Below are 25,312 nucleotides of genomic sequence, written 5' to 3' on the forward strand. Positions count from 1 at the left end.
AGGGAAAGGCAATTCTCCCACGCAGGACCCTGAAGATCACAGTTGGAACTGAGCCATCTGGAAACACCGTCCACTGTCTGCAGCTGAAAGCATAGGCAAAGGAGCCCATCACCAACACCAGCAATCAGAAACCCCAAAGAGAGGGAGCTGGGGCAGAGATGGGAGCTCCTCAAAGACCACTTCAGGACAGTTGGATCATCTAAGCTTAGGGGTGGCAGCGCGGTCACACTGGCAACTGCGCTCGTGTGATGACCGAAGCATCGGTCGTTACAACCACGACAGGCAGAGCACTCAGAACACGGTGACTTTTCTTTACAATGGACAAGGACAACACTGGATAAACATGACAAAACAGCAATTTTACTTGGTAAGAAAAGGCACAGAAGAACAGAACCTATGACTGATTTATAACAATGAGAATTTTGGTAAGAGTGGAAAGCAGATCTTGAGAAAAAATAAGTTCCACAAAGCTACAAAGCAGCAGATGGTGATGATTTACCAGCGTTCCATCCAGCCCATGCACCCCTCAAAAGCAAAGCCTGCCGCTATGACAAAGATACAGACTGAAGTCACCACTGTTCCTAGAGACAAAGTGACCCAGGATACGGTGGAGAAAATGAACGGAGTCCAGGGTTCCTTTCCACAAATCCAGTTAAAGGAAGCAAAACATTCTGTAAATATAGTACAAAGGATAAGAAAAGAACATAGGGTGTACCCCCATGCCTATGTGTACCCTATGCCCGACAGCCCCACTGTATCCAGTCCACGACCTCCAAAGCCTATGTGTACCCTATGTCTGACTAACCCGCTGTATCCAGTCCACAACCTCCAAAGCCTATGTGTACCCTATGCCCGACAGCCCCACTGCACCGCGGAACTCTTAGGTACTATCATGTGACAATTCAGAAGTGATGTGATGTGTAGTCTAGGACTGTGTGTATAAACACACCGTGAATCTACTGGAAAAAGGAGTTCCAGATGAGCAAACAGAGAACAAACCACTACTGGTGTGAGGTGTAAAGGAGGCTCTAACGGGAGACAGCCCTTACAAATGCCAAGTGGACAGAAGAGAAGCACGGGGGCCGCTACCCTAGCCCAGAAATCACCACGAGCCAGGACACCACAGCCTCTTGAAGATGAACTCAAAGGGCACAGCATCACCCACAATGTAACTTCCAAATCTCAATCTACTTACTGCGAACCTAAACTGGGAGATAGTCAGTCTATCAAATGGAAAATTGTATTCAAGAGTGTCAGCCATAGGAAAAGAAGATGGAAGATTAATTTACTGCAAGGGAATAAAGCCATGAAAGCTAAATGCAAGTCCATATTCTGAATCTGAGACCGGACTACAGGACGAGAAAAGAGTTAGTGAGGTAGTGGGTGTGGGAGGCGAAATTCCTGCTCATGACAAATGCCCTGCAGACGCCTATGATCTTAATACCTAGAGAAGAACAGTCTGAAACAGCCTGCGAATTTCCTCTAAATCTAAATATTTTTCCAAACAAAGTTAAAAATATGATTTCTACTAAACACCCAAATCAAGGTTTAGTCTCACCTGCTCCAAGGCCACCTCTACAAGTACAAGTTTTGTACTGCTATAATTCAGGAAAACTGTTCTTTTTAATTTAGTTGTTAAAACCCCCCAGTTAAAAACACATTATGAAGCCAAGTGGTGGTGCACACCTTTCATCCCAGCACTTGGGAGGCAGAGGCAGGCGGATTCTCTGTGAGTTCGAGGCCAGCATGGTCTACAGAGCTAGCTCCAAGACAGCTAGGACTGTTACACAGAGAAACCTTGTCTCAAGAAACCAAAATAAATAAAAAAGCAATAACAATAAACAAAACAAAAAACCCACCACCAAAACATTATGAAGCTGGGCATGGGAGTGTTCACCTTTAATCCCAGCGTTTGGGAGGCAGAGGCAGGCAGATCAAGTTCAGGGTCAGCCTGGTCTAAAATAGTGAGCTCCAGGACAGCTAGGGCTACAAAGAGACACCCTGCCTTTGAAAACCAAAATCCAAAAACAACAAAGAGAGAAAATAGTAAACCTGATTTAATTAGACTTGTGTAATGAAATATGAGTCTAAACAGTATGTACATGCTGAAATTAAAAACTCGGTTACTCTAGTTGTTTTAGGTAGACTCTTCTGAATGGGCCTTTTCTAAATGTCCCTGTTTAGTGACTTGGTTCCTTCCAGAAGCACGTCTTTCTCACGACTCCCTTTTGAAGACATCAGCTCAGTGCAGAAGGTTTTATTTATGGACTGCCCAGTGCGTGTCAGACACACAGCAGATGCTGCAAGTAACAAGCAAAGAAGCAAAATCCTGGGTTCAGGCAGGTGGGCGAGGACTGATGTAAGTAGGGGCGACCAGTGCGTGGTGTGCTCGGGGAGGGACTCCGTTTCCTAGTCTTCAGAGGAAGATATGAAAATAGCTCCAGGTTGGCTTGGCAACTGGAAAACAGCACTTGATCCCAGGCCACCCCACACAGAACGAACACAGCTGCCCAACTCCACCCCTCTGCTCAGCAGCTCCGCAATCTTGGGCCATTTATATGACATCACAGAAGTAATTTTCCTCACTTGGGGATAATAAATCTCACCTTCTAAGTTACTGTGAGAAAGACAGAGAAAAATGCCCTCTGGGGATCTAGGGACTGAGGATTATTTGGTAGACAGGACTATTGTATATGTATTTTTGAGTTTATAGATGCTGACAGATGCCTGGAACACACATTAAATTAGTACTTAACAAATGAAGCTATTAGATGAATGCTGAATCTAAAACTGTTCCTGAGATATATATTCAATTTTTTTATATCGTGTATGTGTGCACCCTGGAGAGCAGAAGAAGGTGCTGGATTCTCTGGAACTGGGGCCCTGGCAGATGCAGGTCTGGGAACCAAACACAGACTTCTAAGAAAGCAGCGAACTCTCATAACTGCTGAGCCATGTTTGCAGCCCACAGATTTTCCGGGTGACTGCACTTTGCTCACACCATGGAGGACTGGCTCCCGGGAGCAGGACTCACCCTCCACCGTCGCCCCTTCATTTGGGTTGGAGTAGCCTTCTCCTTTCCGTTTGATTCTACGGATGATGCCTGAATCCTCAAACAAGTCCTCTCCTTTGAAATCAAGAAGTTCAATCTAGAACAGAAAAGTCAGAGTCAGCTTACCAGTTATTTTATGAGACTCTAAACTCCATCTTTATCTTTATGGCTCAGGGAGAGGAAAGCAGAAGGCAAACAATGCACTCTGCACCACTTGGAAATGGCTCCGCGGAATGACAACGTCTAGGACTGCATCCTGTGAGGCTGCAGAGCAAAGGCAGACAGGAAACACTAGGATAGCGGCCTTGTGGGCGGAAGGCCAGGGCTACAAGGTGCCGGCGAAGAACAGCTTTGTCTGACTCGGACGCTACCAGTTTCCACGCCTGATTTATGAAGTTTTCATCCTGAAATAGGAAACTTAAGAATCTGGCCTTCGGCTGACTGAAGACGCACTTTCACCTTGCTAGATAACAATCAAGTTTTACCAATTATGTGCAACTAATTCAACACAGGCTGAACAATACCCTAGCACTTACTGCTCCTGATGAAGATGAGCCGACAGTCATGACCTTCACAACTTACCATTTTAACGCGTTTATCACTACCGTTTCCGGCCTGTCAGTTTTGCTGACCAGAGCTTGTATTTCTAAATCTGCGTCTTTTGTTTGTTTGGATATGCCACTTAGTGCCAGAGACACAGGAGACACACGGCTAAGAAAGCACAGGCACATCCCCTGGGTGTGGGGGCAACAATTCAAGAAGCCAAGCTCGAAAATAAATAAGCCGGAGCGGGTTCTCAGCGCAAACTCGGCTCCTCTCCCACTGCTGCAGACAGCCCACCACACATCGGCAAGGCGGGCGACGACGTACACACTTGCCTCAAAAAAGAGGGTTGCATTCGGGGGGATTTTCGGGAGGCTGCCCGCAGAGCCGTAGGCGTATTCTGGTTTACACACCAAGTGGCAGACCTCTCCTTTCTTCATGGTAGACACACCAATGTCCCAGGCTTTGATAACCTGGCCTAAGAGAAAGCAAGAAAACAGGTTGCTTCAAACAAAGGTCAAATCAATCTGTCAAATCACAAGAACTATAAAATCTGGCTGTTTCCTTCCCTGCCGGTTCCAGAACCTCGGCTTTACTGCCCGACTGCAGGACTGCAGCAGGCTACCTGTGTGCTGTCAGTAGTCAGTATTTACAAGCTCTTGTTCGGGTGTTTGCTTTGGATTTTGGTTTCAAGACAGGGTTGCTCTGCATAGGCCTGGCTGTCCAAAAACTCACAGCGATCTGTCCTGCCTCTACTTCCCCAGCGCTGTGCCACGATATCTGGGTAGTGTCTTTTTTTTGAATCAGCCTTATAGTGTAGCACAAGCTAGATTAGAACTCCCAGTTCTCCTGCTGACTGCCTGTCTCAAGGATGCTGGGATGAGAGGCATGCCCTCAGGTAATACGCACAGCTCTTATCATGTGCAGCATTCACTAGGCTTCCTTGTGGGGCCGGAGAGAGGGTTCAAGTGGTTAGAGCACTGGCTGCTCTTCCACAAGACCCAGGTTCAATTCCCATCACCCACATGGCAGCATACAAGTGTCTGTAACTGCAGTTCCAGGGGAGCCATCATCCTCACAGACATATGTGCAGACAAAACATCAATGCACATAATAAACAAACAACGTCTCATTGTAAGCAGTCTCCAACCATTTGGGAAACAACAGAGAATTTAAGCAACAACAAAACACACCTGAGATGATTATCATCAATTAAAAGCTTTAACATTTGGGCTAGAGCGATGTCTCACTTGGCAAACTACTTGTTGACAAGCTTGCTGACCTGGTTTTGATTCCTGGGACTCAAGTGTTAAGATGAATGAACTGATTCTGGCAAGACTGCTCTCTGACCTACACACGCGCGCGCGCGCACATACACACACACACACAATTGTACTTTAAAAATTAATAAAAACACTTAAGCCTTTAAAGTAGGACAAGTGGAGTGACAGAGAACTGGACCTGGTACATGAGAATCAAGGACCCTGTACGTATGAAAGCAGGTAGAGAGAAAGCATTTGCTGTTGCTAGTCCAGACTAGTCCAGACTTCAGCTTAACATTCAACTCTGAACTCCTTTTTATTTAACAACTTCATCTTCTTTCTTTTTTTTTAATTTTTTTTTAATTTTTATTTATTTATCATGTATACAATATTCTGTCTGTGTATATGCCTGCAGGCCAGAAGAGGGCACCAGACCTCGTTACAGATGGTTGTGAGCCACCATGTGGTTGCTGGGAATTGAACTCAGGACCTTTGGAAGAGCAGGCAATGCTCTTAACCTCTGAGCCATCTCTCCAGCCCTTCATCTTCTTTCTTTATTCCCAGAGGGAGGACACACATTTTAGGATTAAGAGTGCTAGATCCCAACCTCAGGTCTCCCCCTTAGTAGCTTTGAAAACTTATGTAAGTTTAATCTGTTCCCTGACCCTAAAACCTTAAATAACAGCACCCAGAACGTAGCTTTCTGAAGATGAAATAGAAGCGTTTAGGCTCCTGACACAGTGCCGAGTGTACGGTACAGTCTAATAAAGGGAAGCCGCTGCATCACAACCACCGCCACAAACAAATCCCTCTCTCTTGGCTTTTGAGACAGGGTCTTATTAGACAGCTCAGGTTGGCTCAGCTTCTCAGTGCTGGGTCACACAATGACACTCCCCCTATCTCCCCACCCCTTGTGCGCGCACGAAGTCGTGAGAACTGGTAGGAAATAGTTGCTCTTCTTCACCAGGGGTCGGGGCTAACTCGGACCATGGGGTTCTGAAGCAGCACCATCTCACCGGTCCTCCTCATTTCTATATTTATTTACTATGGTTTTTTGAGACAGGCCTTCTGTATAGTCATGGCTGTACTGGAACTTGCCTTGTAGACAAGGCCAGCTTCGAATTCAAAGATCTGCCTGTCTCTGCCTCCCCAGTACTGGCATTAAAGTCATGTGCCACCACCCAGCTCCCACCTCATTCTTTTTTTCTCTAAGACAAGGTTCCTCTGTAGCTTTGGGGCCTGTCCTAGAACTAGCTCTTGTAGACCAGGCTGGCCTCAAACTCACAGGTCCACCTGCCTCTGCTTCTGCCTCCCGAGTGCTGGGATTAAAGGCGTGCGCCACCACCGCCATGCCCACCTCACTCTTTTTTTTTTAAGATTTATTTATTATGTATACAACATTCCTTCCATGTATGCTTGCATGGAAGAGGGCACCAGATCTCAGTATAGATGGCTATGAGCCACCATGTGGTTGCTGGTGAACTCAGGACCTCTGGAAGAACAGTCAGTGCTCTTAACCTCTGAGCCATCTCTCCAGCCCCCACCTCACTCTTAATAGCTATACAGTACTACAATCTCCTATCGAGAAATGTATTACCAACAATCTTGTAACGAGGATATATGTTTAGATACTTTATGCAAGTGTATCTAGCGTGTAAATTCCTAGGTGAAATTCAATTGGTAACAACTAATACCCAAGAGCCTTTACAAAATGGCTATCTCAGTGTATCTGTGCTCCCACTCAGTTCTGAGAGCTGCCTGGGGTCACTGGGAGGGATTGAAAGCCTGGGACTGAGGCTGCTTTTCTGACACTCTTCAAACACTGTGTTTCCACTTCACCGCTGACACCTTTAGAACAGCAACAGAACAAATATCCACAACCCTAGTAATCTGAGGACAGACACCTCACACTGAGCCATCCCTCCAGAGCCCATGGGGCAAACATGTGTTTATCGTTGGGTGTACTACTATGTGTCTGCTGAAGGCAAGGGGCCTGCTAGGGTCAACAATGTGAGAGCTCGCGCCTCCCTCCTCTCCTCTAGGAACTCTGCAGTGCACTAGGTGTCGCCACACCAAGCAAGATACTTGAGTTGTCACTGTTGTCATGTTCCCAAGGCTGACCTCCAACTCCTTCGTCACCAGGGATAGCCCTGAATTCTCACGGTCCTGCCCCCCCCCATCTCAGTGCTGGAACTGCAGGTGTGCACACCACACCACTTCCCCGACCTGGCTTCTGAAAAGCAATACCAAGAAAACCTCTGAAATCCTGGCAACCCAGGGAACTGTCGATGTCCTTTAAATTATAGACATAATCTTTGCTTGTGTATTGAATTGTTACATGCCTAGTCTTAACACTGGGAGGGTTTGTTCTTTGGCTCTGCAGTCTTCTCAACATAGTTCACATAACAAAAGTTCTTTTCTCAAAGACATCTGAACACATGATCTTTAGTAAGCACAGCAGCCCATCTTTTGTAACGTGTGTCGTTCCGTCAACAACCACTGAGCAGTCCTGACTCTAACTGTTGTAGAGAGGCCTCTTGCTTGTCCTGGCAGCCCAGAACCGAAATAATCACACAGAAACTGTATTCATTAAATCACCCATTAGCTCTAGCTTCTTATTGGCTAACTCTTAAATCTTAATTTAACCCATTTCTATTAATCTGTGTATTGCCACGTGGCTGTGGCTTACGGGCTAAAGTTCTGGTGTCTGTCTCCAGTGGGGCTAGATGGCTTCTCTCTGTCTCCGCCTTCTTCTTCCCAGCATTCAGTTTAGTTTTCCCCACCTACCTCTATTCCCTGTGCAGGCCCAAGACAGTTTTCTTTATACAGTAATGGTAATTACAGCATACAGAGGGGAATCCCACACCACTAACTCCACATGGCTTCATTTGTACAGTGAAAGCCTGTAGCTGATATGATCCAGATGGGTTGGTATGTCAGTAAACTGTTAAGGTTAGTGGCCAAGGCTTCGTCTGTGAGTATGGCCATTCCAGGTTATAGTAATGTTACCTTGATGTGGAACGAGAGCTGAACGATACAGGCAATCAGTATGTAGGTTCTTCTGGTGAAGTGTTCTGAGGGTGACTTACTTTAACTCTTTTACCCACCTCTCATTCAAGGATGTTTTTAGAATTTCTTGTAATAAATCTTTCTAGAGTATCCTACAAGTTTCTCTTATATCTAGTTTTTCATTATATCTAATGAAACAAGATACTTGGAAAAAGTACACGGGTTTAAATTAAAAATGTAGTCCTTGGCACCTGCCAGTGCTTAGACACATGCAGTTAGGCCTCCGTGTTGTCAGAGGATGGCCTGGGGCTCACATCAAGGCCATGTTGTTCTCCCACTGAACATAAACAAGCTTATAAAACACCAGCATGAGACGAGGTCACTGTATAACCATCACAAACCCAGACAAAACAAGAACACTTAAAAATCTATCTAAGCTTGGATAAAAAAGAAGGTCGCTGAGCATCCTACAAAATACCAAACAGCCCCCTCTCCTGGCTGATACGGGCGACTGTTGCATCTTACATGGGCCGCCCTAGTCCTACTCTGCTCCAGGCAGACATCTTCATTCTCAAGAGGAGGGTCACCCTGCATCCTCACTGTCCTGCTTGTTCAGAACTCCCCCATACCCTACTGACGTCCTTTCTACATGCATTCTCCGACGCTCCATGGAGTTCACTATGTACATTCTCTCTGGAGAGGACAGAGCCCAGACTTCAACTGCAGGGTGCTCCTGGTAGTCTGTGACTGGAGAGGACCAATGTCCAGGTCACTCGTGGGCACAGTGTGGGGATCACCACTCTGCTCAAACGACTAGAGCAAAATCTAGTCTGGACCTAGTTAAGCACGGCTGACCACATTCCCTTGAGTGCAGTTCATAGGAGAACCACTGGGCCAGACAGACGAACATTTCAAAGACTCTTCATCTTTAGGGTCTTTAGCTTGCAGATAGACTATGCTAAAAATAAGCTGGGTGGTGGGGGCGCACGCCTTTAATCCCAGGACTTGGGAGGTAGAGGCAGGCGGATCTCTATGAGTTCAAGGCTAGCCTGGTCTACAAGAGCTAGTTCCAGGACAGGCTCCAAAGCTAGAGAGAAACTCTGTCTTGAAACACTAATAATAATAATCTAGAAAATGTATTTTTATATTTGATATGGACCTCAGTTTTACTACCTCAAACACAATGTATCAATTCTAGGAGTTCTAGTCCACTTGCAACAAAATATCAAATACTATACATTTATATCTCTTATATCTACACAGACACTGGCAACTTGAGTTTCCAGACAGGGGCTGACAAACAGCTCAGTGCATCAAGTAGGAGGCTCTGACTTACAGCCTCAGCTCCATGTAAAAGCCAGGCCTTGTGACGTGTGCTACCAATCCCAGTACCAGGAGAAAGAGACAAGATCCCAAGTCTCACAGGACGGCCAGTGTAGCTGAATGAGTGAGCCCTACGTCCCAATGACCTAACTCAAAAGCAATATGGACGGCTCCCAAGGCTGACATCTGATCTCTACACACATGCACACAAACGAGAACATGACACACATCTGCACAACACACAAGTAAATAAAATGCACACCAAACCCAGGATAAGAGCAATGCACTGTATTTTTTCCTTCTTCTGTACTGGTGTGTGTGTATTCTGGTTAAAAAACCCATGTGAGTCGGGTGGTGGTGGAGCACATCTTTGATCCAGCATTTGGGAGCAGTGACAGGCCTCCAAGTTTGAGGCCAGCCTGGTCTACAGAGTGCGCTCCAGGAGAGCCATAGCTCCACTGAGAAAACAGTGTCTCGAGAAAAGAAAAACCCTATATACTTTAAACAACGTATTAAAGTTTACTCACCTGAGACTTTCCTTTATAATACAGACTGCTTTATTAATAACTGCCTACGTTAGTGATTCTTACTGCACAACTCCTCTTGCTGACTCCAAACATGTTTAACTGTGGTAGTTATTTAATCTTAAGCATTTTCAGGGTGCCCTCGGTGTGACGACACCTACAAGGCTGTGCGACTCAGCTCCAGAATGCTCTCAATTTGCCCATCTGAAACTTTATACCTGGATCACACACCCCGATCCCCCTGCCCTCAGTCACCAGCAATCACTTGTTCTGTGTTTTGGAAAGTGCCGCTGTATAAATACTTAATACAAATGGAGTCACAAAGTGTCCATTTTTGTGACCGGAGTATTTCATGTAGCATAATGTCTCTGGGGTTGATCACCGGTGTAGTATGTGCCAGACTTTCCTTCTCCTTTAAGACCAAGTCAGGCTACACAATGTCTGCCAGTCACCTGCTGATGACACTTGGAACGCTTGCCCCTTTGGTCACTAAGGTGCTGTGATGGTGTATAAATATGGGAGAACCTCTCACACAGTTCTTCTGGATAGCTATCCAGAAGCGGACTGCTGCAGCATAAGTGAGTCTTTTGTGTTTAATTTTTTGAAACTATTTTTAATGATTTATTTACTGATATTTTATATGCATTGGTGTTTTGGCTACACGTATGTCTTTGGGACTGGAGTTACAGACAGCTGTGAGCTGCCATGTGGGGCTGAGAATTGAATCCAGGTTCTCTAGAAGAGTAGCCACTGCTTTTAACTGCTGAGCCATCTCTCCAGTACCTTTCTTCTTTTCCTTCTCCTCCTTTTCCCCCCTTCTTTCTTCTATTCCTCTTTTTCTTTTTTTAGTTTTTTTGAGACAGGTTTTTATGTAGCCCTGGCTGTCCTGGTACTCACTATGTAGACCAGGCTGGCCTTGAACTTTGAGATTCACCTGCCTCTGCCTCATGAGTGCTGGGATATGTCTTTTTTATAAAGGTGGCATCATCCTACCTTCCAAGAGAAGATAAGATTCCTCTATCTCCCATATCCTCATCAATGCTCCCTTCCCCCCTTCTCTTCAACAGCATCCATGCAAATGTCTAAGAATTTCATCGCCCTGCGTCTGGCTGTACTAGTGACAAATGATGCCGGGTACCCTCCCGCGTCAACTGGACACCTGCATGCCTGCTCTCCTGGCACTGGACTGCCTCAAACTCCAGAGTGGCTGGATTGCAGGCATGTGCGACCCTGGCTTCGCTCCTCCATTTTTGAGACTATTTGTTGTATTGAGCATATTCACCATGCACCAGAGACCAGCTGCTTCCTGGACAGCCTTCTCTCCATCCCGTAGATCCTTTCTGTTACTGTATCCCATACTGAAGAGAAAACACTTTTTAAAAAAAAAAAAAAAAAAAACTTTTGTGTTTATGTTTTTGGTGTTGGTATTGTTCCAACATTACTGCCAAATCTAATGACATGAAGCTTTTCTTGTTTTCTTCTGGTAGTATCAGTTTTTGCTCATAGGCTTTGGTTTTTATTCCACATTGAGTTACTAATTACATACGATGCACGGTAAGGGTCCAATTCATTCTTTCCTAAATGCATATTAAAATCTGATCGCATGAAAGTGGTACAGTATCTCAGCGGGAAAGTGAACTACTTCAGATCACCATCCTTACACGCTCATGCACTCTGAACCACAGGGAAAGCACACACATGAGCTGTCTGCAGAGGAATAAGGGACCCGTGGAAACAGAAAGAGCACATGCTCAACCACAAACAGCTCCTGACACTGGGCACACACTCAGTCCTTTCTAGTAAGTGTATTTTACCAGTGTAAAATGTCTTTCAGGCTTAGCAGCATGATATAAAACACGCTTCCTTCCAAGCACACATTAACGTCATGGCCCCATCAAGCAAGCGCATGCAACTTGCTTCTTCTAAACCCTGGGGAGAGCAGCTGGTGTAGAGCAGGCACAGCGCACATGCTGCGGGCTCTCCTGGACTGGGCTGTTTCACACCTAAGGTCTGACGAAACTTTAGAAACACTACCCGGGGGCTGAGTCACGGCTGAGTCATTGTGTACAAGCGAACAACACAAACCTAACCTCTTTGTACTTCCGGCCCCTCATACATGAACAAAAGCACTTTCATGCTATCAGATCCTAAACACACTCTAAATGCAGGGATACATTTAAAAGCTGTATACTTAGTGATTTCTACCAAGGGAGTAATAGACAATGTTAAGTCTTTCAAGCAATAACAATGTTAGGGAGACTGGTCATTTAATTTTTCTGACTCCCAAAATGTGACGTGGATAGACAGGAAACTTTAAGAAAGCACTTGCTTTGTTTTACTCGGTACTTTACAGTCAAGGAAGAATGCTTCTGAGAAAGAATGAATTTGAATGCCACCACCCCAAACAAAATAACAATAAACACACAAGGGAAACTGTCCCCCCTCCTATCCTGTAACACACTTCACAGTGCTAACAACCGGTTCATAGACTGGTTCAGAGTTTCTTTCCCAACATCCCGGGACAAAGAGGCTGGCTAAGCATTGTTTCAGGTTTATATGCCTGCACGGTAAGCAGACTTATGACATGAGACAATAGTTTTTATTGTGACTGCAGTGAAAACTTTAAAGCCAGCCAGTAATCTTCTGATGCAATAACAACAATAAACACCTAAGTGTGCACGACGTCAGGCAGATCTACGCAGTGACATGCCTTGTTTTCATCTCAACATCACACCATAGTCTATAGTAATAATAGTTATTCAATCATCAGCGAAGATGATGAAAGACAGTCTAAGACTACAGACAGAGCAATGGGCACGTGAGCAGTGCAGAAGCGCAGCACTCTGCTGTCCCTGCATTTTTCAATAAAGTTTTTACAGTCAGGCTCATAATATCTCTATTTAAATACTAATGTCCAGCAGGGTGTGGTGGTGCACACCTTTAATCCCAGCACTCAGGAGGCAAAGGCAGAGCGAGTTCTAGGACAGGCAGAGCTACACAGAGAAGACAGCGTCTCAAAACAAAACAAAATACTAATACTAAAGTCAAACTACACTCCCCAAATTAGCATGGAAATTCTTTTAGAATATCGCTATGCATTTCTTTGGGAAAGGAATACTATGAAGGATCAGTGAGCATTAGTTTTTATCTTGAAGTAGCTACTGCTAGAAAATATTAATATAATATAAAATCTAAATAGCCTGGCTATCTTTTTTATTTTTTTCTCTTTTTCCGAGAAAGGGTCTTGCTGTGAAGTCTAACTCAGCCTTGAACTTACAGTCTTAACACGCCTCCAGTGCTGGGCGGTTTTATATCAACTTGACCAAAGTTAGAGTCATCTGAGAGGAGGGAGGTCTCCATAACATCAGGCTGTAAGCAGGCCTATAGGGCATTTTCTTAATTAGTGATCTACGGAGGAGGGTGCAGTCCACTGTGGGTGGGGCCATCCTTGGGCTGGTGGTCCTGGGTTCTATAAGAAAGCAGGCTGAGCAAGTCATGAAGAGCAAGCCAGTAAGCAGCATTCTCCACGGCCTCTGCATCAGCTTCTGCCTCCAGGATCCTGCCCTGCTTCACTTTCTGTCCTGACCTCCTTCAGGGATGGACTACAATATGGAAGTGTAAGTCAAATAAACCCTCCCCCCCCCACAATCCGCTCTGGTCATGGTGTTTCTGTTTCAGCAACAGAAACCCTAACTAGGCCACCTCCCAACTGCTGGGATGAGTGTCTGTATGCCTGGCTTGTGTTTCTTTGTTCTACGGTCAACTGAGACCACACTGCTTCTGACCCTCCTGCCTCCAGTCTCCCAAGTGCTGGGATCACGGGCCTGTACTACTATACAAAGGACCAAACGCTAGGGGAGCACTCTAACAACTGAAGAACACCCCAGTCCTGAGCTGCCATTTCTAGTGACATAAAAGTGAACTGTGCTTCATTAATATAAGCCAAGATGAATTCATTTGTTCACTTCTGACTGAAGATGTGGGGAAAGTACAAACCCGCACAGAGAGCTAGGAAATGGCAGAAAAGCGGGGTCACAGACTTCTCAGGTGACTGTGTCAAAAGTGGGCAGGAGTCAAAAGGTCATCTGCAACGCGGGAGCTGAGAGCTCATCAGAGGTCTTTTCACACTGTGTTGTGCCAACACCACCGGCCCAGCGTGTACTTTGAATGGACTACTTGTGCACACTTGACCTTATGTATCTGCCGAGTGAGGAAGATTTCACCGTCTAGCAGAAAAATCCCTCGCTCATACCCATGGCTCTCTCACAGAAAAGGCTTACATCTGAGGAAGCTGTAAGCACACAGCAGACACCAATTTTTAAAACCTTTTACGTGAAAAGTCAGCGACAAACACTGTCAGCTGTCTTCCTCAGAGTGGCAGGTCTACCTCATTCCCTGTCAGGAAATGCCTGCTAAGTCTGAGTAATCACAGTCTGCCCTCTCACGTATAGTTGGGGTTTCAAGGAAACAGGGAGCTCTCCTGTTCCCAACAACAAGTGCAGAGGCTCCCTGAAGATGGGCGTGCACACAAGGGCTCTGCTCATGGCTCGTCCACGTCCACACTGCAGCAGCACCACGTGGCTCGCAGGCTGGGTTTGCAGGCCGACAGCCCCCTTTGTGTGAACAGCAAGGGAGAGGCAGTGGTACCAGTGGCTGCTGGCGGAGATGGCTGTCTCTGCCACGCTCACACCGAGGCACCAGGGGTCTGTGCCTCCGAAGGTGTTAGTCAGTCAGTGCAAACGTTGGCTATAAAGACATCCTCTTTGCACTGTCAGGAAAAGAACTGATATCAGAGGATCCCAAAGGATCTCAGAGACTCCTGGGGAATCTGTGGGCCACACTCGCCAGAGATAGGCTTCACTGCTTCTACAGAATACAAACAGAAACAAATCTAAACAACATTGCAAAGATTGCCTCTTACCCTTGCCCAGGCTAAAGACAAAGGGCTCATTTCTATCATGGCTGGAATCAAACTTCTTCCCGTTTGACAGCTGTCCTTTGTAGTGGACGTAGACTCTGTCGCCAATCATCGGGGCCTCATCACTGGACCCCACTCTTTTGACAATCTAGAAAACACAAGCACAAGGGGAAAATGTAGAGCTTTTAATTTATAAAAGAATGAAAAGGCCACACGGGCTACTCCACGGTGCCCAGACTGATGTGCCGATTCCCTCTCGTTCCTCAAGGCTTTCTTCACTGCTCTTTTGGAAAACAGTCTTCCCCTAACCCTTCATGTTACAGTCAATATTACCACTACTGCAGCACTCTCTCAAAATAACGAGGCAGGCACAGGGGTGAATGGATCACTGCAGGAGACAGCCTGGGCTACAAGGTAAGCTCTGGGCCAGCTAGGACGCACTGTGAAACCTTATCTTAGACAAAAGAGAATTAACCAGTGCCTCAGCTGGCTGGCTCAATGCTCCATACTCTGATGTTAAAGTCTCCTAAGACACAGACGGATGGACAGACTAAACGTACACAAACTGAATAGGCCACAGCGTGCAACACCTCTTCAACAGCCACTTAGACAGCCACAGCAAAGCTTCAAAGATTGGCTTATTTACTTCCCCCTTTGCTAAAGATAGATCATGACTCTACTCTGCTATTCCCCAATGTAACAGGTTATTATTTGAACAATCTGTAAAATCTAGACTTGGATGATACCAAGTAACTTGTTTTCTAGTTTAAATAAAAAAAAAAAGAAGAAAGAAAAGAAAAAGAATAACTCCAAAATGAAAAATATTTGGTCATTGTAAAATCCAGAATATTTCTTTTATTCTAATGCAGCTGGTCAATTCTTGGAAAAGAAAATTCATTCCTGGAGTGTGGTGGTGCAACTTAGCCTGTCAAGCATCCAGGGTCATTTTCAGCAGTACCTAAGATAGCAAGCAGTTAACACCTGATAACATCCTCTTTGGGAAGAGTTTGATTTTCATTTAAATAATGACTTGCTTTTAAATTCTTGGAGATGTGTCTCTGCAGCCCCACCCCACATAAATACCACATAAACACCGTGAACTTAGATTTCTCAACTTTCTCAGCTCAAATGCCCAATCTTTTGTTTTGTTTTGTTTGAGACAGGGTTTCTCCGTGTAGCCCTGGCAGTCCTGGAACTTGCTTTGGAGACCAGGCTAGTCTGGAACTCATAGAACTCTCCTGTCTCTGCCTCCAGAGTGCTGGGATTACAGGCATGCACCACCACCGCCCAGGAGGCTCAAATATTTTGTAAAGGAAAAAAGGCAATACTGCTCTTCCAGGCCTTTCTCTCTGTTTGGTTTTTCAAGACAGGGTTTCTCTATGTTGTCTTGGCTGGTAGTTCAGGCTGGCTTCAAACTCACAGAGATCCTTCCTCTGCCTCCCTGCGGGATTAAATGTATGCACTACTATCACACAGCTTCTTCCAGGCCTTAAAAGAAAAAAATTCTAAAGAGCAATTTTAAAAAACCTATTTGAAATCCTTAAGAAGCTCTGGTTCCAACTTGCATGTGACACTAGGGCCAGTGGCAGTCATGGGTGGGGATTTGCACCTGAGGCCTATTGAGAATCCCCAGGCATGTGGGATGCATTGTGGGAGTCAGAGGCCAGCTGCAATGGAAACAGATGCGACAGCATCGCTCCAGAGCAGGTGGCAGGTATGCCTGTGTGTTCTGAGTGTGGAGCAGGTGGCGGGTATGCGTGTGTGTTCTGTGTGTGGAGCAGGTGGCGGGTATGCGTGTGTGTTCTGTGTGTGGAGCAGGTGGCGGGTATGCGTGTGTGTTCTGTGTGTGCATCTGTCTTGTCTGTCTCCCCATGAAACTTGTGCTTAAGTCTTACATTGTCTTAAAGATAAAAATCTACCTTAATTAATTTGAAAAATGCAAACCCAACTTTTCTTTTTCTTGATTAGCATTACTATAAATTTTACAAATAGAGGACGTTAACAAATGCTCCAGGTAATAGTTGCCAGACCCCTGAATCTTCACCAAAATCCTCATGGTGACTTGGAGGATCTAGACAGTAACAGATGTTATGACCTAAAGATCGTCAAACCACAAATATTCATGATAAACCTAAAACTTGCTGTCTTTAGATTTATTCCCTAGGACAAAGGAGACGATAGTCTACTGTCTGTTTATTTAGCGGGCTGAGCAGGCTAGGAAGCAATGAGCACCTGCACTGGAGAGATACTGTGGTCTGAAGAAAGCAGGACTGCGATCTGTCCTCTCTAAAGTCTATGCTAAAATCTGATTGCTACTGAGCCAGTGCTGGGACACAAGGACTTCAAGCGGGAAGTGGCTTTAGGTGGAATTAATGCCTTGCCTGTGTGATCTCCCGGCGGAAGGACTGGGTTCACCACACAAGTTGTAAAAACCTTGACTGCTTCTTGTTTGTGCCTCCCAGACTGCCTGCCCGCCCCTCTGCTTTCTACAGTGAACAAGGAGATGCAGGTGTGCCGTGTTCTTGGACTTCTCAGGCTCTGGCCCTGGGAGCCAAAATAAACGTCTCTTTTATGAATCACCCAGGATCCTGTTACAGAATACACAGGGTCTGAGGGACCTGCAGGCCAGGTCTCTGAATGTGGCACACTGAAAAAAATAAGGGAGATGCTGTGGACAGCCTGAAAAGTCTCCAGTGTCCTGAGAAGTTTCTTAGAGCTCTGGAGGGAAGCCTCAGGACTGACAACAGAGGGTAAGACAACAGGAACACATGAAGTTCAGGAGACCAGCACAGAAGACAGGCGTCCACATAAGCAAGGAGAGACAGGGCCAACCCACCAGTGTCGACACAGGAGTGGCTGGAATTCCACATGACAGGAACATTAAGAATATGCAAGGTAAGCTCATCAGAGAAAATTAACCACGTAAAACGTGTGGCGACAGTGTGGGACAAGCAAATGCTGAACGTGTTGGAGTCACTGCACCTCGACCGCAGCTCACTGTCCTGTAAAACGGGAGAATTCGGCCCACCCTGCTGGCGCAGTCTCATATCCCAATTACTCAGGAGACTAAGGGGGAAGATGACAGGCTCAAGATCTGCCTGGGTTACAGTGTGAATTCAAGGGCAGCCCGGGCAACTTAGTGAGACCTTGTCTCAAAAATACAAATTGGTGATGCTCCTGTCTAAGTACCATCCGCAGAACCACATCATTAAAAGGGTAATGCCTCCAGAACACGGCTGCTGAGACAGACTACAAACTATGAGGAGTCTGAGGAGATAGTTCACGGGTAAAGTGTGTGCTGGGCAAGCAGGAGAACCCAGGTTCAGATTCCTAGGGCAGATGGGAAAACCTATTCATGACAGAGAGCGTCTGCAACCCACGGGCTTGCTGGCTTTGCAGTCTTACCAAAACAGTGGCCTCCAGGAGTGATGAAAGGTCCTGTCTCACAGAGAAATAAAGTGGAGAAGTGACTGAGAAAGATACCCTGACAGAGGGCAAGTACACGTGCACACAAGCATGTAACACACACACAATGAAAACTCGTGCACATAAGCAGGTAACACACACACAATGAAAACTCGTGCACATAAGCAGGTAACACACACACAATGAAAAGTGTTTACTGTGCTTTAAATAATAGGAAAGATGACTCAAACATACAGCCTGTTCTCCTACATCATGACACAGAGAAACAGCACCTGCATATAAAGCTAAGTCCTCTGCTTCTCCTTGATAAATTCTTTAGCACAGCTACAGGGTAGCTTCAGTACACTAGAACAGTAGTTAAGACAGCATTCCATCCACATGCATGCTCTAAAGTAAGGAGAGGATGCAGTCTCTTGGAATCAAGCGTAACTTGGGCTGTTCTCCAGGACCTAAGATGTGTGTGACCCAGCACAGCCTCAGCTGCACTTACAGTCTGAGATGAACCCCATTATGAAGAAAGACGAGAACTGAGCTGTAGGGTTTACTACTTCGCCTTAGTTAAAAACACCAGCCAGCCTGCCCCTCCACAAAAAGGCTGGATAAACCCTCCCTCTCCCTTCTGCAGGGCAGGGCTCCCTCGTCACACTCCTCTGTGCCTTACCTTAAGCACTCCTCTATCTTTTTTGGTAGTAATATCTTCTCCCTGCTCAAGCACTGTGGCTGTTGGGTTTTCTCCATTGTTACTGGTGCCTTCATCAGTAGTCATTGTCTCTTATCAGAAAACCTGCCAAAAGAAAGGTATTTTCTGCAGTGAAAACATCATTTCTCAATGTGCCCGAAAAACCCCAGAACTGAGCTTACATAAGACTAATAGAGTTAAAACACCAGAAATAATAACAAAGTATTTGCTGCGTGCTTGTATTGATGTCATCAGACAGGTCAGTAAGACATCACCCAGTTCTTCAATTTCCCGTCTAGCCCTGGTCCTAGATTAGAGGGTAGTACCAGCTGGGTCTGCTGGTAATTACACTCCTTCAGACGACTCCGCAGGGAGAAGCTGCCCTCTCAGAATGTTACAGTATCCTTCTCTTTCCAGAGAACTAAGAGCTTCTCGGTGCTCTGCTAAAGGCAGGGAGTTATCAGCCAGGCATCACTGAGGTTAAGAAACAGCAGAGACCCAAGGCTCAAGAATGCAAGCACCTGTCACTGCTGAACCTTCTGGAAGACTACACGTTCCACCGCTCACCTCTGACAGCTAAAGGAGGAGGTTTTAGGGGCTGGGAGTGGTGGCTCCTGCCTATAATCCTAGAACTCCGAGGAAGAGGCAGGAGGGTTGCAAAGTCAAGGCCAACCTGGATTACTTAATGAGTTCAGATTAGCGTGGGGAATAAGATACCATATTAAGGGGGAAAGAAAAAGAAAAGAGAAAAAAAAAAGGAAAATCAAAACAAAATCACCTCCTACACAAAAAGGAGAGAACAAAGTTCCCTTCCCCTGTCACTCAAGGTGTCTCTCATAAAAACTCTAACCTGTCTTTTAGATCCAGCCTCTGCTATTCTCTGCACACACCACACAGAGCAAACTGACCAAGTTCTTTCCTGCAGCCAGCCCAGGGCTTTCCCGCACCACCAATCTGATAGCTCTTTCTTCTTCCCCCACATGCCAGCTCTACTGCCTACGTGTGAGTCACTCTGCCCATGTTTTACCCTTCCTTAGCTCTGATTGAATGTTTAATTTATGAGGCATTCCTGGTAGAGTTAAAGGGTCTTGGGGAACACGGTTACGCATTGCTCATATTCAGAGCCCTGAGGTCCTCCCTCTGCTCCTACTTGGGCTACTCTAAACCTTTGTGCAGAGAAGTGCAACCAGAATAAAGACTCTATTCTCACAAAGAGATCTGAATTAACTGGTGTGTATATATATATATATATGTATATATATGTTGGTTTTTCGAGACAGGGTTTCTCTGTGGTTTTGGAGCCTGTCTGGAACTAGCTCTTGTAGACCAGGCTGGTCTCGAACTCACAGAGATCTGCCAGTCTCTGCCTCCCGAGTGCTGGGATTAAAGGCTTGCGCCGCCACCACCGCCCGGCTAGATTATATATTTTTAAAAGTAGGATTCGCTCCCTCCCCCACTTTCCCCAAGACAGGGTTTCTCTGTGTTAACAGCGCCGGCTGTCCTAGAACTAGCTCTGTAGTCCAGGCTGGCCTCTGAACTCATGGAGATCCATCTGCCTCTGCCTCCGAGTGCTGGGGCTAAAGGTACATGCCACCATCCTGTCTACATGAGTAGCTCTTACTGCTAATGTCACCCGACACTTCTTCATGCAATGTGAATGGAGACTGCTCCTTCATTTCCGGCCGTCCAGACCCAAATAATCACACAAAAGCTATATTAATTACAACACTGGCCGATGGCTTATGTGCCTTATATCTCAAATTACCCTACTTCTATTAATCTGTGTATTTTACCACAAGGCCCGTGGTTTTGTTACCTCTTGGGTAGCTACATGGCATCCTTGACTCTGCCTACTCTCTCTCTGTATCTCTTTCAGCTTGACTATATTCTGCCCTGCCATAGACCAAAGCAGCTTTATTCATTAACCAATAAGAGCAACACATATACAGAAGGACATCCCACATTAATGCAAGGCCAAAAAAATATTATCAATCATCAATAGGAGAAACAAAACACACTTTCTACTGCTTTGATTAATTGTATACTGCTCCATAACTGAGCAGCAAAAATCAAGAATTACCAATTATTTCCTGGAACAGGTTCTTACGTAGCCCAGACTGGCCTCAATCTGGACATTCTCTTGCCTCAGCCTCCTGAGGCCTAAGGTTAAGGACACTACGAACCCAGCTGAGAACTGACCACTTCCACAGTAGGGTAAGAACAGACCCTGGGTCCTCTGTTTACAGTCAAAACCGAACAAAACAACTTCTATCCTGTTAAAGACCATTCTACCAATACAACTACTGGCCAGACAACTGAAAGGCAGCATTTTAACTCCTCTCCAAACAAGCTAAGCTTTCTCCAGGGTGAGAAACTTGCTATGCTGAAAGATCTTCAGAGAGAGCTCCGAAACCCGAGGGCCAACCCCCCACTCTGGATTTCCAGCACAGTTTATTCCAGAATAAAAGGTCCAAGTGTTTGGCTCAGGGTAAGTGAAAGCTAGAACAAACTGTTCTCAAACAAACAACGTAAGTTAAGTACCCAGTCTACATGATGCTGGACTAGATAATAAGAAAAATCAGACAAGCTTCTGGAAACCCAATGCTCGTGACATATTTTCTGACACGCAGAAACTTGTGTGAAGTACCTAACAGCGGAGAGAGATGGCCTTGTACGTATCTGCAGGGAGCAAGTTATGGTCAGTATCCATAGGAGCATGTTTCCGAGGTTCTCACAGATCCACGGACCTCGATCATCACAACACACGATCAAAGCACTGGAGAAATTAAAACTACTATGTGAAAAAATTCTTGAGAAAATGGTCTCCAGCACCACTCTAGATTACATACCAGGAAAGGAGAGGGGCCCTTCCCAACAAAGGAGAAAAGACCTTCCCAATCCAGGAGAAAGGACCTTCCCAACCCAGAAGAAAGGACCTTCCCAACCCAGGAGAAAAGACCTTCCCAATCCAGGAGAAAGGTCCTTCCCAACCCAGGAGAAAGGTCCTTCCCAACCCAGGAGAAAGGTCCTTCCCAACCCAGGAGAAAGGACCTTCCCAACCCAGGAGAAAGGACCTTCCCAACCCAGGAGAAAAGACCCTTCCCAACCCAGGAGAAAGGACCTTCCCAACCCAGGAGAAAGGTCCTTCCCAACCCAGGAGAAAGGTCCCTTCTCAACACAGTGACATAAACCCTTTAACAGGTGATGTGTATCAACATCAAAACCTAAGTAGTGTTCTCACACCAGGTAGAGAAAAACTAACCAGCAGTAATTGTTTCTGAATGCACAACGGCCCAAAGTCCATTCAAAAATAAATTCAAGGAATCCAAGTTGTCTGGCAGTGCTGGCCATGCCACATTACGAACTCTGAGCACACATGTGCAGTTGACTGGGCATGCCACCACACCAAGCACCACCAAACAGGACTGCCTGCAGCCCCTTGGCTCAGAATGCAGCTACTGCGTGCTATAAGCAGCAGTGTTTTTGCTGTACATATTGTTTTCTGCTCTGATAGAAACATCGTGGGTTAGTGACATACAGTGAACACCTACCATCTTTCTAGTCTATCTTTGAGTTGGACTGTACAACAAACGTACATGACCCTCTGTTGGTGCGCATATCTGCTTTCATCTTTAACAAACAGTAAAAATATATGTACACCAGCTGGGCAAAGGTGGCGCACACCTTTAATCCCAGCACTCAGGAGGCAGAGGCAAGAGGATTTCTGTGAGTTCGAGGGCAATCTGGTCCACAAAGTGAGTTCCAGGACAGCCAGAGATGTAATCCTGTCTTGAACCACCCCCCACCAAATACATATATATGTACAAGTATATATATATGTATGTATATATATATACAAAGAAGTTTTACAGTAAACTATTACTGATTTATTATCAATAAATGTTCAGTTTGTACACCCATTTAATATACCCGATGTCTGGGATTACATAAGAATTACTTGGTCAAAAGGGTCATGAGTGCGAACAGAAACCCAGTCTAAGCAATAGCCTTTTAATAGGTGACACGCGTCACAACCAAAGTCCATTGCACAACAATCAGATAAACGCTTTCATGGTGCTGAATGGGAGGCATATATTATTTATGGGCTGTTTCTCTAAAAATTATTTAACTGGAAGGCTGGAGAGACAGCTTTGTGGTGGAGAGCACCAGAGGACTGAGGTTCGATTCCTAGCACCCACAGGTGGCTCACAACCATCTATAACTCAGATCTAGTAGATCTGATACCCTCTTCTGGCCTCTATGGGTTCTGTATGCAGAGGGGACCCAGACACACATGCAAGCAACACCCATACACATAAAATTAACTAATTAAAGAGAGACAAAAATGTTTTCCCCAGCCAGGTGCATGCTGGTGGCGGCGACAGCATACACTGCCTGCAATGCCAGCCCTTGGGAGGTGGAGGCAGGAAGATCCAGGGCTTAAGCATCAGCCTTAGCTACACAAGACCCTCTCAAGAAGGTCAGTCCTAAACACATGCAAGCAAAGCTACGTGACCTCAGAAGGCTGTATTTACAAATTTATACGTACAAACACGTAACAATAACAATTAAAGAATAAGGGCACGGATTTGAGAAGGGGCACAGAGGACCTAAAAGGGAAATGATGTAAGTAAATATTCATATATGGAATACTCAAAAGAAAAATAATAAAGCTAAAAATAAAAGGGGAAAAGGGGAAAAAAACTTGGCTTGCTATTCAAATAAGCAACAAATCCCCACGCGCCAATTTGTTGGCTCTGTAAATGCCAACCTGACAAAGGAACTTATTCAGCCTTTAAGGGAATGCAAGTACTAGAAAGCTCAGAGAACGGCTCCTAACAGTACTGTTGAGTCCATGTGAAGAAAAGTACCAGGAATCCTCAGAACAAGAAACAAACCCTTTCTTGGGTTTCCAAGACAGATAAATCTTAAAAGAATAAAGAAATAAACTAAATTTTCCAAATATTTCTCCTAAATTCCATTTAGGCCACTAGAAGTATAGGTTTTTGTAAGCAAACAAACAAATAATCCTTTTACTTTATTGTTTTACATAAAAAAAGACAGGACAAAACCCTTTAAGGCAAACTGAAGAAGTTTCACTATTTTCCAATGGAGTCTTGTGTTCTTTCCCCGCCCTGGTTTTAGTCTGGATTTAAAGTCACTCTTACCTAATGCTATTATTAATTCATGATAAAGCTTATTGTACTGCACCAGCTAAAGGGGGGAAATTGCTTCCCAGTGCCGCAGAAAGGGAACACACAGTTCCTTCTGTTATGGCCGTGACAGATAAGCATGCACCCTCAAAGTGCTAGTCAGCAAGCACCTGAGACGAGCTTCAGCTAACTAACCAAAGGCTGGACCTCCCACACTGACACAGTGTCCACCCAGATCCCCCCAGCTCATCAGCAGGGGACTGAGAGCTTCCATTAACTCACCCTACGGCTGGACCTCCCACACTGACACAGTTCCCGTACCAGTGTCCACACCAGATCCCCCAGGCGACAGTGTTTGGAAGCTGATTGACCTCCGATGAGCAGAGGTACCCTGCAGGTCTCCCATCCTCATGGTGTGCTCTTAAGTCTTACCGGACAGATGTCAGGCCTTTAAGTCTCATCCTTTGGGCTTCTTACTAATGCTGCTAACTAACACTGTCGCCCTTAGGATTACCTGCAGAACTTCTTAAACACTGTGGGTGCCGGGACTCCGAGCCGGTGTCAGGGCACATTCCCTGCATGGTCTCTGTATGAAGCAAGATGTGGCTGAGAACCACGGATTCTCTCAGTTTCCTCCACTGTCCTTTTCGCTCTGTGTGGGAAGAGCTTCTCTTTGATGGAATTTTTAGATCACCATTTGGTCAGTAGCTATGGCCAATATTTTGTTTAGTCTGTTCCAGAGGCTTTCTTACAATTAGTCATGTTTTCATCTTTACATGATGTTTATTAATTGACTGCGCACTTTCCTTAGCACTGTGAAACTCACCTCTCTCTTCAGCTCCTCCTTAGACTAAAGACAGGACACCTCTTCAAAGTAAGCATTTGCTAAAGGCTGTTTAAAAAGGCAACATGAAGAGCTGAGTTTGTGTTCCCTCGCGTCCTCAGAGCACTGGGCAACGGTGAGGACTGGAGAGGGACGGCAGAGTCTCCTGAGTGTGAAAGTTAAGCAGGAGAGGGATGAAGAAAGATGCCAAGACAATAGCTGGAAAGTTTGGTATTCGCGGCAGGGTTTTAGAAGAAACAAATGCTCCGGACAGAGGGAGGTAAAGGTTTAGTTGTGTAAAGGACAAGTCCTGTTTAAACTCATAAGGGAAAGAGGAACGAGAATGAAAAGAACAATTCAAGAAAAGGACGCTGAAAGCCTCCGCAGTAATTACTCACAGGTGCCTACTTACAGCTAAACGGACAGTGTTGTGAAGCAAAAAGGTTTCTTTTAAACATATTCTTATTTTAAATATGAATTTATTTTATGTGCATGGTATTTTTTTGCCTGAATGTACGTCCGCACACCACACGTATGCCTAGTGCTTACAAAGGCCAGAAGATGTCAGATTCCCTGGGATGAATTACAGACAGCTGTGGG

At 45.5% G+C, this 25,312-nt stretch overlaps 1 protein-coding gene across 2 annotated transcripts in view; it reads right to left on the bottom strand.

Moving 5' to 3' along the window:
- Positions 1–25,312, bottom strand: part of Fkbp5 (FKBP prolyl isomerase 5) — an 80,673-nt gene that overhangs the window by 26,504 nt on the left and 28,857 nt on the right. For both annotated transcript variants that reach the window (XM_050138505.1, XM_050138507.1), the window contains exons 2-5: positions 18,719–18,841; positions 14,635–14,779; positions 3,931–4,073; positions 3,035–3,149 (exon numbers count right to left, since the gene is read on the bottom strand). In XM_050138505.1, coding sequence (XP_049994462.1) covers positions 3,035–3,149; positions 3,931–4,073; positions 14,635–14,779; positions 18,719–18,823 — 508 coding nt within the window. In that variant the 5' untranslated portion in view covers positions 18,824–18,841. The remainder of the gene's footprint in view (positions 1–3,034; positions 3,150–3,930; positions 4,074–14,634; positions 14,780–18,718; positions 18,842–25,312) is intronic.

This window comes from Alexandromys fortis, unplaced genomic scaffold (assembly GCF_014885135.2).
Source record: "Alexandromys fortis isolate MF-2015 unplaced genomic scaffold, M_Fortis_MF-2015_v1.1 scaffold_9, whole genome shotgun sequence".
Classification (NCBI taxonomy): domain Eukaryota; kingdom Metazoa; phylum Chordata; class Mammalia; order Rodentia; family Cricetidae; genus Alexandromys; species Alexandromys fortis.